This window comes from Pygocentrus nattereri, chromosome 3 (assembly GCF_015220715.1).
Source record: "Pygocentrus nattereri isolate fPygNat1 chromosome 3, fPygNat1.pri, whole genome shotgun sequence".
NCBI lineage: Eukaryota > Metazoa > Chordata > Actinopteri > Characiformes > Serrasalmidae > Pygocentrus > Pygocentrus nattereri.
The window spans coordinates 49,579,725-49,593,182 of record NC_051213.1 but is presented as its reverse complement, the minus strand read 5'-3'; the positions used below and the strand labels follow the sequence as shown (position 1 = coordinate 49,593,182).

Genomic DNA, 13,458 nt, shown 5'->3' with positions numbered 1-13,458 from the left:
AGAGTCGGACCAAATCAGACTGAGCCGTAAAACTGACCCAATATCAGGTTCAGCTCAGTTTGGTCAGTTTGTCCAGATCAGTATTAATGTTGTTTTGTTCCAGCCGGTCTGTGAAGCTTCTTACAGCCCGTTTAGTTTGGCGAATGGTGTTGGGTTCATTTCTGGCTGATTCCAGGTTGTTCAGCTGTTCTTCTGTCACAGCTGCCGACTGAAAAGCTGCTCAGTGGAGACGACAGTTTGGGAATTTAGTGTCGTCTCGTCTTCAGAGTCGGACCAAATCGGCTGTCGGTCAGATGTGATCTTAACAGCGTCCGTTTTCTGTTTGTGGCAAAGTCAGAAGTAAAAACGTTCAGGTGGCTCGAGCGTCTCCTACAGCTGTCAGAGTCGTTGCTTAGCAACAGCATCTCAGCGGAGTGATACAGTGTTTGTGATGTTCTGGTGAAATAACAGCAGTTACAACGCAGCTGAACCAATCAGCTCACATGGCTGGAACTCACTGCTGTATAAATCACAATAAAATATCGACTTCCAAACACAAATGTGGTGTGGATTGAAAGTTGACGATCTAATTTTATCCCACTGTTCCTCCAATGAGCTTGATGAAAGGGTCAACACCTTTAGAAATGAAGTCCTGTCCCCTCTGGATTGGAACACAGCCCAAATCACGTCATGTAGTCTTAATTTTACAGGAAAACGCAAGACAAAGGTCTGACGCGTCTGTGGCTCTGCTCTGCTGTAATCATGACAACGGCAAGATCACAGGACGCGTTTGCTAAATGGAAGCAGAAAAGAATCCGTCAACTTGGAGCTCTTTGATGCTAAATACATCACAGCACACCAGCTCCTCCCGGCCTGCTGTGGGAGATTAAATGAGACAGGATTGGAACTGAGCTTCTATCATCTGGAGCAAATTAGACAGAGCAACTAGCAGGGAGAAGGTCCGCTACCTGACCTGACCACAGTCCAGTACAGTAGCAGTTAAACTAATACAAAAACAGGGCTCAAAGTTTGGGGGATATTTTGGTGCTAAACAAAAAACAACAAAAACAAAAAATAGCAATCCATAGCTGTGATTACGTTGGCCTGAGACGCTGCCTATTTCCTGGATTATTAGTCTGTGCTCTTTTTTTGTTTGGGCCATTTTCACAGGCCTCAGATTCTGAGCTAGAAGTGCAGAACTTTATGAAAACGGGGCATTTATGGTTTTGGCGCTGATTTCCGTGCAGCGTTTATTCAAATTTATCTCATGATTTCTCCCCGCTAGGGCACGAAGGGCGGACCTGTGAGAAAATTAGTTCACAAAGGACTTCTATCACACTGACCCTCACCTCATACACACATATTAGCACACATACAGACGCGTATATTAGCAACCACCCGGGATACCATAGCAACGGCATAGCAACGCCATGGCAACCACCCGGGATACCACAGCAACAACCCAGCAACACCTTATTAACCACATGGCACAACATAGCAATGACCTGTCAACACCTTGGCGACTACCTGGGATACCATAGCAACAGCCTACCAATACGTTTCCAATCACCTGGGATTCCACAGCAACTACTCTGAATAACACAGCAACCACCTGGATTTTCCCCCCATAGAAAACGAAGGGTCGCACCAGCGCAACACACACTAACACACCACCACCAGTGTTACTGCAGTGCTGAGAATGACCACCCAAACAGTACCTGCTCTGTGAGGGTCCATGGGGGTCCTGACCACTGAAGAACAGGGTAACAGAGTATCAGAGAAACAGATGGACTACAGTCTGTAACTGTAGAACTACAGAGTGCAGCTATACAGTAAGTGGAGCTGATAAAGTGGACAGTGAGCGTAGAAACGAGGAGGTGGTCAGAATGTTAGGCCTGACCGGTGTGTATTATTGAAACCTACTGTAAACACAGTTATGAAACATTCTAAAGGATCAGCAACAGGAGGTTTATGTAACTTTAAAAACAGTGTGTTTTGAGTGTGCTGCTGTGAGTAATGTGCTGTGAGTAATCTGTTGTTGTGTAGTAAGTAACTGTGTCACAAGGCTGGGGAGCAGTAAGGCTGAGTCAGAGGAGACTCATTCTCCTCCACCCACACTGCAGTGCTTCAGAATAGTGAACTCCCACAGTCCCACAGTACAGTGAGTGAAAATAAACAGCCCCGTTATTCACACCGACGGCCAAGCCTTCCATGCCATCCCTACACTGAGCTCTGACGACATGCCACGCTAATTTCTGATGTCCTAACGCTGTCCATGTTCACCTGTTGGCCCGTTTACACCCGGTCACGTCACGTGCTGGTCATCTGGACTGTATCCTGATGAGATTTTAGCCACATGCATTTACATGCAAACGCGTCTCTGCTTAGTCAGACTGAGATCTGATTGCTGTGTGGGACGGAATATGCAAATCTGCTTGTTACACGGCAACCAGCTACCAACTGTTTATCTGTTCAGCCTCTTCATCTGCAGTCTGTCCGTTTCGTCCCCAACCAAGGACGTCCATGGTCATCTTCCTCACAGACAGTCCAGTGACGCACTGCATGGGGAGGGGTTTCGGTTCTACTGGGAGGAGTTTTGGTTGTACTGGGAGGAGTTTTGGTTGTACTGGGAGGGGTTTCAGCTGTACCAGGAAGGGTTTTGGTTCTACTGGGAGGAGTTTTGGTTGTACTGGGAGGGGTTTCAGCTGTACCAGGAAGGGTTTTGGTTATACTGGGAGGAGTTTTGGTTGTACTGGGAGGAGTTTTGGTTGTACTGGGAGGGGTTTCAGCTGTACCAGGAAGGGTTTTGGTTATACTGGGAGGAGTTTTGGTTGTACTGGCAGGAGTTTCGATTGTAGTGGGAGGAGTTTCATTTGGTTGCACTTCCAATTACAGTCCAAGCAATCCCAAACAAGTTCAGTGATATTATTATTATTACTATTATTATTATTATTATTATTATTACTACTACTACTACTACTACTACTACTACTACTACTACTACTACTAATAATAATAATAATAATCAAATCAACTCTGGCAAAGCACCGGTTCCAATAGAGCTGGGCTGCTAGACAGACATTAGCATTAGCAGCCCTTGCTTTACTGCATAATGTGATGTAAATCTTGCTGGAGACATGGAACGGGTCCAGAGCGCACCCCCCACCCCCCTGCCCCCGCCCTCCACCACCACTACTGCTCTTACTGCCTGCTATTTTTACTCCACATCACAAGCCGTCACCGCGGGAACAGCACCCCATCACCGCGGAGCTGGAGGCTGGGCTGTCAGGGGTCGCAGCAGTGGGGCTGGGGGTGGTGATGCAACAGGAAAACACTGTGGGAGAACGGGGACCGCAACACCTGCCTGACTTTACCCACCGCCTGGAGCCGGCAGCCAATCCAAACAGGAATATGCATGAGGCCAGAGTTTAATGGGCCATAAATCAATCACGATATTGCAGTCGAAAGCACCGCCGGAGGTTCCGCAGCGCTGAGCGCTACATTTATTATGTTACCAGACGTCTCGGTTCCTTTCTCAGAACACAGCTTGGCAGGTGGGGAGAACAGGGCTGTGAGATATGGACAAAACACCAGTATTGAGCATCTCTTGATTATGCAAAGTAAACGTGAATTCCACCAACTTCCCCAAATTCCTCCATAACTTAGTGCGTGAGGTGTAAACAGAGCAGTTCAGAGGGTTTGGTGTGAAACGTTCAGACGTCTTTACAGTGGTGGTGATGGGAACCAGACGTCGCCATGACTACAACACAGATATAGACACTTTATTTACCATCCAGAACCACCAGAGAACCTCCACGAGTCTTCTGAGCTTATATGGAATGTGGATGATGGAAAACAGTGGGAACTATTTGCCTCACAACACCCTGCACATTATGTATCCTTCCATCAGAAGAGAAGATTCATGGTGGAGGGAGACATGCAGGGCGCTGTGCAGCAAAATAGTCCCCAAAGAAAACTCATTATTCCAGATTTTCCACTGTTTTCCATCATCAACATTCCATATAAGCTCAGAAGACTCGTGTAGGTTCTCTGGTGGTTCTGGATGGTAAATAAAGTGTCTATATCTGTGTTGAAGTCATGGCGACGCCTGGTTCCCATCACCACCACTGTAAAGGATTTTCTCGGTACAGTTACTCTGTATGGGTTGTTGTTGTTTACAGTCTTTACTTGGTCTTTCCTATGATCCGTGCAGTTCCTCTGACCGTACCCGGACCTCGCTCTTCACTCTAAACCCCCACCTGCATCATTTTCATCAGGCAAGGTAAACAAAGCCGCGCCTCACCCGAGGGATCCGAACCCTCTGATGCAACAGCTGCACTTTTATGAACCATATTACCCCACCGCCGCCTCACTGCGAGCCTCTCCACTCATTGGAGCACACATTATGTCCTTTTGTGTCCACAGAGGAATAAGTGTAGCAGCAACGGCGGGAATACTCTTGGCCAGAGGCTTTGAAAATACCCCCCCTCCACCCCCCCTCACCGCAGTTTAAGACTCACTGTGTCAATTCCTTCTCATCTCTGATGCACCTGCTGCACATGTTTGGCAACTGGGTCAAAACTGCAGAGGCTGTTGCCCCCACGTTCCTTAACCTGGGCTATCCATGCCCACGTAAACATCACATGCCCCCCAGCCAGGACTATTCTAGTCCGATAGGCGCTGAGTGTTGGCCATGCTGTCAGACAGGACGTTTGTTTTCTTGTTTTTCTGCTCTTTTGCTGTGATTTTTGGGGGAAATTCAACCAAAGTACAGCTCAACATCTCTGTGAAGGGAAACTCCGGACACGGATTTGAGTTGGGGGTGCTAAAAGAAAGAGCTAGCTAGATTTGCCTTGCAGCTCAAGTGCTTAAAAATGAAAGACATCAAACATTTCTCAAATTATTCAAGTGAATTTGGAAGAAAAATCACTTTAATAACTACTATAATCTAACTGAAACAGTGGGAGGCGGATGTATAAACCAAAAACAGTCACCCTTCATTTTTAAATATGTAAATGAGCTCTGTTCTGATTGGCTGTGCCTCATTCAAAAGACCGGCCTGGAACACTGTCTATAACTTCAGTGTTTATGTGCAGGGCGAAACTTCCATAGTCCGAATTGCCGAGTATATGTAAATGAGCTGTTTTTGTGACATCACAAAACCAATCGGCTGCTTTAGCAGCTTAGCTTTTATATATGGACTGTATGGACTTTTCAAACTTTAACCATGCATCATTTCAATAACAGCCATGAAGAACTGGTTTTCCAGGATATGGGCCCTTTAAGAAAACAGTGTGCTGTTGTAGTTACTGTGCCTTTAAGACTGATATATGTAAATGAGCTCTGTTCTGACTGGCGGCGCCTCATTTAAAAAGCAGTCCGAGGCTTCCGGACGTTCCTTACAACTCTCTTTATAACTTCAGTTGTGGGTAAACAGCCGTAGGCCGAATAGTGGTATATGTAAATTAGTTTCTGTGACATCACAAGAACAACGGGCTGCTTTAGCAGCTTAGCTTTCTGACATGGACTCTGCTTGGACAGGGTTTATACTGAAACTTCAACCACGTTTTACGAGCTACGTCGAGTTATTTAGGTGGACTCAAAGGAAGAGGAGTTTTTCCGTGATACGGGCCCTTTAACGCGGGTATACTGCGAGATTCAGAGCGAGTCTGGGGGAAAGGCTGGCAGTTACTGTTCAAACGCTAAAGCAATAAACACACTTCTTTCATGTGTCTACACAAAGCTTATTTGAACTGACCGGCCTGCGTAATTATCTCAGATTAGTTTACATTCAGCAGACGACGTCTGCGGTTCGGCATTACACCTCCACCGGCTGATCTCTGAAGTGTGTATATATACAACATGCCAGCCCATGTGGTAAAGCAGTTCAGCAGGTACGACTGTTTACCATCATAATTCACTCAGACACAAAGGGGAAGGAATGCAGTGTCATTTCCGTGACCTCACGGCGCAGCTACGATCCGCCGGCCTTTCCACGAGGCTGACGCCAACGCTGCGTCAACAAACCCCAAAAAAATCGGGTTCTCCAAATAATTAAAGCCTTTCACGGCTCAGGAGGGACTGTGGTGGAGTTACGGGCAGCCTGATGGGCTTTAGACTGGGGGGGGAAAGTGCGATGCTGTGAACTGAGAGGAATATAATCACTACAATAACGCAAATTTGTACGCGTCACCCCTCACGAGTCGATTCTGGGAAAAAAGGATCCATCCTGGAGGCCGAGCATTTACCCCGTCAGCACAGTTTAAGTGTCAGTTCCTATTAAAGTTCCATTAAAACACAGAGGACTTTAACTGGGTCGGATGGGAGGCGATAGTTTGGTACAGCACTCAAACAAGGAGGCCCAAGCATCGATGGTTTAACTTCATTAAAGGGCCAATATGAGGTAAAAACCAACCTTTCCTCACCTTTATTAACCTATAAGGCATGTAAACATGGCTAAAGTTGCCCAAAAGTACCGTTCACCCGCCACTCTGTACAGCCCATTTATGGGAAACTTCGTTTGTACCGAATGTTTTTGTGATGTCACAACTCCTTGCCACATTCAGCCTACAGCAGTTTGGCCCCGCACATTAATTCTAAAGTTATGAAGAGTGCTTCTTTTGAAATGCACCAATATTAAAGGCAAAGTCATTACAGCACTGTCTTCGTTAAAAGGGCCTATATCTTGGAAAAACTTATTCTAATCCTCATTTGGTAGTCAAATAAAATTTTAATTGAGAAATTTAAAAACTGATCCAGTTCAAACCCACATATGAAAACTAAGCTACAAAAATGGGCCGTTTTGAACTGGCAAATATCACAAAAAAATCATTTCCATCTATACAGCCTATAGCAGTTTAGCCCCGCCCACTCACACTGAAGCAAAACAGCCTGTTTGTTTGTTTTTTTTTCTAAGACATAAAGAGAGGCTGTGAAATGGTCATGAAAAATATTTTTGGCACATAAACCACACAAACATTATTATAAGCAGACCTCCATATAACTGATGTATATAATAATAATAATAATAATAATAATAATAATGAATACCTTGTAAATACATTAAAGCTGCACTATGTAAGATTTGGGGATTTGGAGACCTCTCTGGTGAAAATGTGTCATTGCACGCAAGAACGTTTTATAGGTGTGGAAACCTGTGCTATGACTTTTCACCAGCTTCAACAGTATTTTTGTCAGCGTCCTATAAAACATACGTACAGCACACAATCCGAAAGATGGTTCTTTAAGGGTTCTTTAGGAAAGACATTGGTTCTATACAGAACAGTATAGAACACTCAAAAAAAGTGCATGTTTAAATGGTTCTTTGCATGGTGAAATGATTCTTCAGACTGATGGCGAATATGTTCTAGATGGTTCTACATTGCACCAAAAAGGGTTCCTCTGTTGTCCCAATCTTGACACCAATAGCAGAACCCAGACCCATGTTCCAAAGGGTGCTACAACACATTCTCCATCAGTCTGCAGAACCATTTCACCATGCGAAGAACCATTTAAGCAAGGAAGTGGTTCTTTGAGTGTTCATGGTTCTATGTAGAACCACGGGCTCTTCAGTAAAAATAATGGTTTTATACAGAACCATGAACACGCAAAGAACCACGTGCATGTTTAAATGGTTCTTTGCATGGTGAAATGATTCTTCAGACTGATGGCGAATACGTTCTAGATGGTTCTACATTGCACCAAAAAGGGTTCCTCTGTTGTTCCAAGCTTGACACCTATAGCAGAACCCAGACCCATGTTCCAAAGGGTGCTACAACACATTTTCATCAATCTGAAGAACCATTTAAGCATGCAAGTGGTTCTTCTTCTATATAGAACCATGGGTTCTTTAGCAAAGATAATGGTTTTATGTATAACCATGAACACTCGGTGTATGCTGGAATGGTGAAATGGTTCTTCAGACTGATGGAACGTGTGTGGATCTACATAGAACCTTGTTAAAAAGGGAACCATATATGACACAATCTTCTCAAGCCCCCCCCCCCCCCCCCCCCCCCACAGAGTTTTGGTCCTACCTGTCTTCCTCAGAGGGAAATCGTCCCTGTAGTCCTGCAGGGGGGGCAGGGGGAACCTGTAGGAGGGCGAAACTCCCCCCAGAGGAGGAGAACTCTGCTCCAGAGAGGTGTGATGGGACGCCCTGAGCGCAGAAGAGACACAGACTGAGCCGCTGAGAAATGCCTGACACACTTTACAAGCCAGCGCTGAACTATTTCACACGGCGTGTTACTGAAGTTCATCCGCAGTCGAGATTGTTCTCTGCTGTTCATGTGACGTTTATGCTGCCAGCTTCTCTTCTGGCTCTTGCATAACAGCAATTTCTGTCAGACTATTCATCATAACATGTTCACACAACATGAAGTGAGGCTCCTCTTTTATATTCACAATATAAATAGTCCAATACATTATATAAAATGGTGCAATTAGAGTCAATTAAATGGAAATTCCACCCACTTTTCAAAATTCCTGCATAGCCGAGTGGTTAAAATGGAAACTGGTGTCAAACTGTGGTGTCACAGTGGTGGTGATGGGAACCAGACGTCCCTCTAAAAGTTCCTCCATGAGCTGGTTCTGAATTCACTGCCTGATGACTGAGACGCTGTTTTATGAGAGTTTAGAGAACTTCAACTCCATTCATGGTGGAGGGAGACATGCAGGGCGCTGTGCGGCAAAATAGTCCCCAAAGAAAACTCATTATTCCAGATTTTCCACTGTTTTCAACATCATCATCAACATTCCATATAAGCTCAGAAGACTCGTGTAGGTTCTCTGGTGGTTCTGGATGGTAAATGTAAATAAAGTGTCTATATCTGTGTTGTAGTCATGGCAACGCCTGGTTCCCATCACCACCACTGTGAAGACCGTTTCACTCATAAACAGTGACTGTAGGTTCTTCTTACGTGAGCCAGAGTTTGGAGCTGTGGGAGAGGGCGTGGCAGGATCCGTTGGGGATGGATTCCTTTGTGGATTTATTCAACAGGAACTCCTGGAGCTTCTGTTTAACTTCCGTGCTGGCCACTGCACCTGTCACACCACAGGGTCGGTCAGTCACACCGCATTAATACTGTCGGAACACATACCGACCTAAAGGGGTTCACATTGGGCCGCCTCTGCTTTCGCTCACTACGTTTACATTTACGGCTTTCGGCTGACGCTCTGATCCAGAGCGACTTACAGTTTGATCATTTTACACAGGGAGGTGAAGGTGGTGTTGGGAGTCTTGCCCAAGGACTCTTATTGGTATAGTGTAGGGTGGTTACCCAGGTGGGGGATTGAACCCCAGTCTACAGGATAGATGGCAGAGGTGTTACCCACAACACTAACCAACCACACATGCTTTTTTTTCCTGTGCTGACCAGTTAGATCAACGATATGGTGGGCCTTCCATTAGAGACAGCTCTAACGGAGGGTATGTCACGGCAGCCCTTCAAAGCCCTTGAAAATCATGATACAAACGAAAAGCCGCTTCTTTCAAACCTTTAGCCTGTTTTTCCCAATAGCACCATGTTTACTAGGTAACTAAAGTAGTAAAGGGCTGCATAGAAGTTGTAATACTTGCAGCGTTGACCCCCTTCTATGGCTATTTTTAGCACTAACACCAACATTAGAATCACTTCTAACGGACGTACGTGCAGAAAAATCACCTTAAGGTGCCAAGAATTATGCTTAAAATGCACAATGTCCTCTCCACAAACTCCGGGCAGAAAAAGGAGCAACACGCATTCCAGATTTCAGGGTTTGAGGGCCTCTGAGGTTATGTAAGACGAATAAATGTCTCCCCCTGCTGGACGGTGACGGTAGCGCAGCAGAACGAAGATTCTTAGTGGCTCTAAAATGAGTTTTTCTATAATCTGTCATGCTCTTAAGTGCAAGGTATCATATGTGTGCTACTGTATCCGCCCTGTCCAGAGAAAAACATGCGGCAAAGGCATTTCCGGTATAATCTATTGGTGCATTCATCGTGAAAAAGGACAGCGAAATGGACAGAGGCAGCATGTGCGTAGCGGTGGTCCTTACTCTCTCTGGCCCGCTCTTTGCTCCTGAGGATGAGGGCCTGTTGCTGGCGGCGATTCCTCTCCAGTTCCCTCTCCTGGTTTTGCTGCTCCAGCTTCCTCTCCTTCTCCAGCTGCTCCTGACGCTGCTTCATCGCCTGAAGCTCCTGCTGCAGCTGGGAAACCCACCACATATTACACACCTAAACACTGCATGGTCTTAATTAAAGGATTCCCATTCCTGAATGATACCCTTCTGGGTGCCTTCTTTTAAATTACATACCCAAAGTGGGCGTGGCCTGAACCGCGAATGAGCGTGCAGTGCTGGACGTGAGTGTATTTACAGACTTCAAGCCACATAGGGGGAAAAAATGTGGACGTTTATTTTTGTGTATACGCACGTCAGATACATCGCGGACCGGTCCAAGCACTAAAACGTCCCGGATATTTTGCCATATTAGCCAAATATATTTTAATATTCATTTGTTTAGGGAAATATTACACCTAGACAATAATAAACGGGTGTAAATAGGTTTATAGATCCATTAGAAAACGTATGAAAACAGCCAGAATCCTGTCTGATGCTCTTCACTGTCCGATACCGTCAGACGTGAGTGTGTTCCAGCCTCTTCATGTTAAATCTGATCTAATGGTCCTTTAGCAGGACAGAGGCGAGGGCTGTAGGTGCTGATACTCTGAAAATGCAGTTATGATGTGATATCTTGTTACATAAGACATACAACTGGAAAAATATAATAAAAAACACAAATCAACACATTTTAAAGACGATTTTTGGCCGCTGATGAATACATTTGGAATATATATTTTTTTTCCATATGGGAAATAACTGTTATTAATAACATGCACAGATAACGTAATAAGCGCTTATAGAGTCCCTTGTCTGACACGTTTAGTCACAGAGTTCAGCGTCTGCCCATTGGCTTCTATTATAGCGAGTTTAGTGGGTTTTCTGATCTGTTCTGAGTTCAGAGAAACACTGAAATCACTGTCTGTGGTGATCGACTGTCCACTACAGGTACACCGGGCAGAGATCAGGGTAAAAAACGCCGAGGATCTCCTTTAAAAGCAGCGTCACCACAACCCTCCCTAATCTGCGTCGAACAGAACGTGTCAGTGTTCTCCTGACCTTCAGATGCTCCTGCAGCTGGGCCTGGTGCTGGCGGAGCAGGTTCTCGTGCTGCTTCTGGAACTCGTTTATGAGCAGCTCTTTCTGGATCTGCTGCTGCTTCTGGATGAGGAGCAGCTCCTGCTGCAGCTGCCGCTCCCACACGCTCGGGTCCAGCATCCTCCCGTCCGTCCGCAGGTCCAGCGGAGACACCGGCTCCAGAGCCAGAGGGACGTCCGGCTTCACGTCCACTGAGAGACAGTAACGCAGAGAGACACAGAGGGATGTTTGTTGGCATCACTGAATAAACATCATCACGATAGCAGTAGAATAAGCAAGGCCTGAAATATGCAAATAAGCCCTGTAACCAATCAGTGTCCTTTACTGTGTGCTGCGAGCATCCTGGCCAATCACAAGGTCGAATCTTTAACCGTGTTACATTATCGATTCACCAATGTACTTCTAAAATACCACAATCACAATATGCAGCAATACAGTCTCAATAGAGTCTCCACATATAGTTATATAATCACATGTGTGGAAAAATAACTCATGTGTAGCAAAATATCTCAATAATCTCATTATATAGCAATAAAATCGCAATATGTCGCAATATAATCTCTATATATAGCAATGGAATCACAATATGCAGCAGTAAAACAGCTATATAGTCTCAAAAGCATGATAACTGCAATAGACAGCAATATAATCGCATTATAATCGCATCATATAGCAATATAATAACAATATGGAGCAACATAATCAAATATAACAAAAATATAATAGCAATATATTCACATTTACATTTACGGCATTCGGCTGACGCTCTCATCCAAAGTGACTTACAGTTTGATCATTTTACACAGGGAGGCCAAGGTGGTGTTAGGAGTCTTGCCCAAGGACTCTCATTGGTATAGTGTAGGGCGCTGACCTGGTGGGGATTGAACCCCAGTCTACAAGGCAGAGGTGTTACCCACTACACCATCCCAACGATATCCATATATATATATATATATATATATATATATATATATATATATATATATATATATATAGCAATATGGTCACAATATGGAGCAACATAATCAATAACATGGAGCAATATGACCGCTATATGTAGCAGCATAATACCTATATAGTCTCAAAAGCATGATGACTGCAATGCACAGCAATATAATCGCAATATAATTCCAATATGTAGAAACATAATCGCAATATGAAGCGACATTAATGTGGAGCCACATAATGACAATATAACAGAAATATAATCACAATATGGAGTAATATAATCAATGATATGGAACATTATAACCGCACTACATGGCAATATATAGTGATAAAATCAATAATATGGAACAATGTAATTGCAGTTTGGAGTAAATAAATAAGTAAATACAAATCTCGTCGTTAGCCGACGGCGGCGGCGCGTCTCCAGCTCTTATAACTGCAAATAATAATTAAAAAAATAAAAGCCGTCACGGGTCTAAGCAGCCTTCGGCAGACACACCCTCGCGGGTCACGTCCGGCGAAGGATCCAGCTCCTGAATTGGGACAGAGCCTCGAGGCTAAAGTCAGTCGCCAAGTTGACGACAGTGGATAAAATAGCACTAAATAAAAGCTACTAGCCTGGCTGACTTCAGTAATTATTAACTAAGGCCCGGTCCCATTTCACCCCTCGCCCCTACCCCTGAGGCCTCAGCCCTGTTATAGGGGTGGGGGGAGGGAGGGGGGGGGTCCCAATTCTTGCTGAGATGGAGGGGTGAAGTGTTGGGGCTCCATGGACCTCCAAACGGAGAGAAACCGGCGAGACGGAGAACAAGAGACCAGAGAAACCCACGAATGTTGGAATCTTCTCTGGGTGATAATAAATAATTGCCCCCCTCTTTGAAGGCGTATGATCCCTAAATGTAACTAAAGCCCAGCAGTGAGGAGCTGAACTTTCCCCTCCTCTGCTGTCCCTGCAGACGGGCAGGGTCGCCTACAGAGCGGCGCTAGTAGCTGATAATGAAGTGATGCTCTTTTATTAGAGGGTCTCATATCAGAGGGAAGATCTCAACCACTGCCCTGTAGCTCAGGAACAAGGGGTTAGAGTGACACTCAAACAAGGGGCAGGGGTGAAAATCAGAAATGGGACAGGGCCTCAGTCTTATATTTAACGTGCCCAGTCAGATAAGCTGAAAATAAACCACGAAACTCCAAACCTAATCCGATTTGCCATGACTAGCTAACCCAGGCCGTTCCGTAATCCGCGGCGAAGCCTGACCGCGTGTGGCACCTTCATTTTTAAAGGGGGTACGAGCCCAGAGGAAAGCTCCTAAGGAGCGTGTAAGTCATAACCGCAGT

At 45.1% G+C, this 13,458-nt stretch overlaps 1 protein-coding gene across 4 annotated transcripts in view; it reads right to left on the bottom strand.

Annotated features, from left to right (window-relative positions):
- The window catches only part of hdac9b (histone deacetylase 9b), a 79,826-nt gene that overhangs the window by 18,182 nt on the left and 48,186 nt on the right, over positions 1-13,458 (bottom strand). For all 4 annotated transcript variants that reach the window (XM_017682502.2, XM_017682499.2, XM_037537031.1 and 1 more), the window contains 4 exons: positions 11,137-11,366; positions 10,015-10,165; positions 8,898-9,021; positions 8,016-8,137 (listed from right to left, as the gene is read on the bottom strand). In XM_017682502.2, coding sequence (XP_017537991.1) covers positions 8,016-8,137; positions 8,898-9,021; positions 10,015-10,165; positions 11,137-11,366 — 627 coding nt within the window. The remainder of the gene's footprint in view (positions 1-8,015; positions 8,138-8,897; positions 9,022-10,014; positions 10,166-11,136; positions 11,367-13,458) is intronic.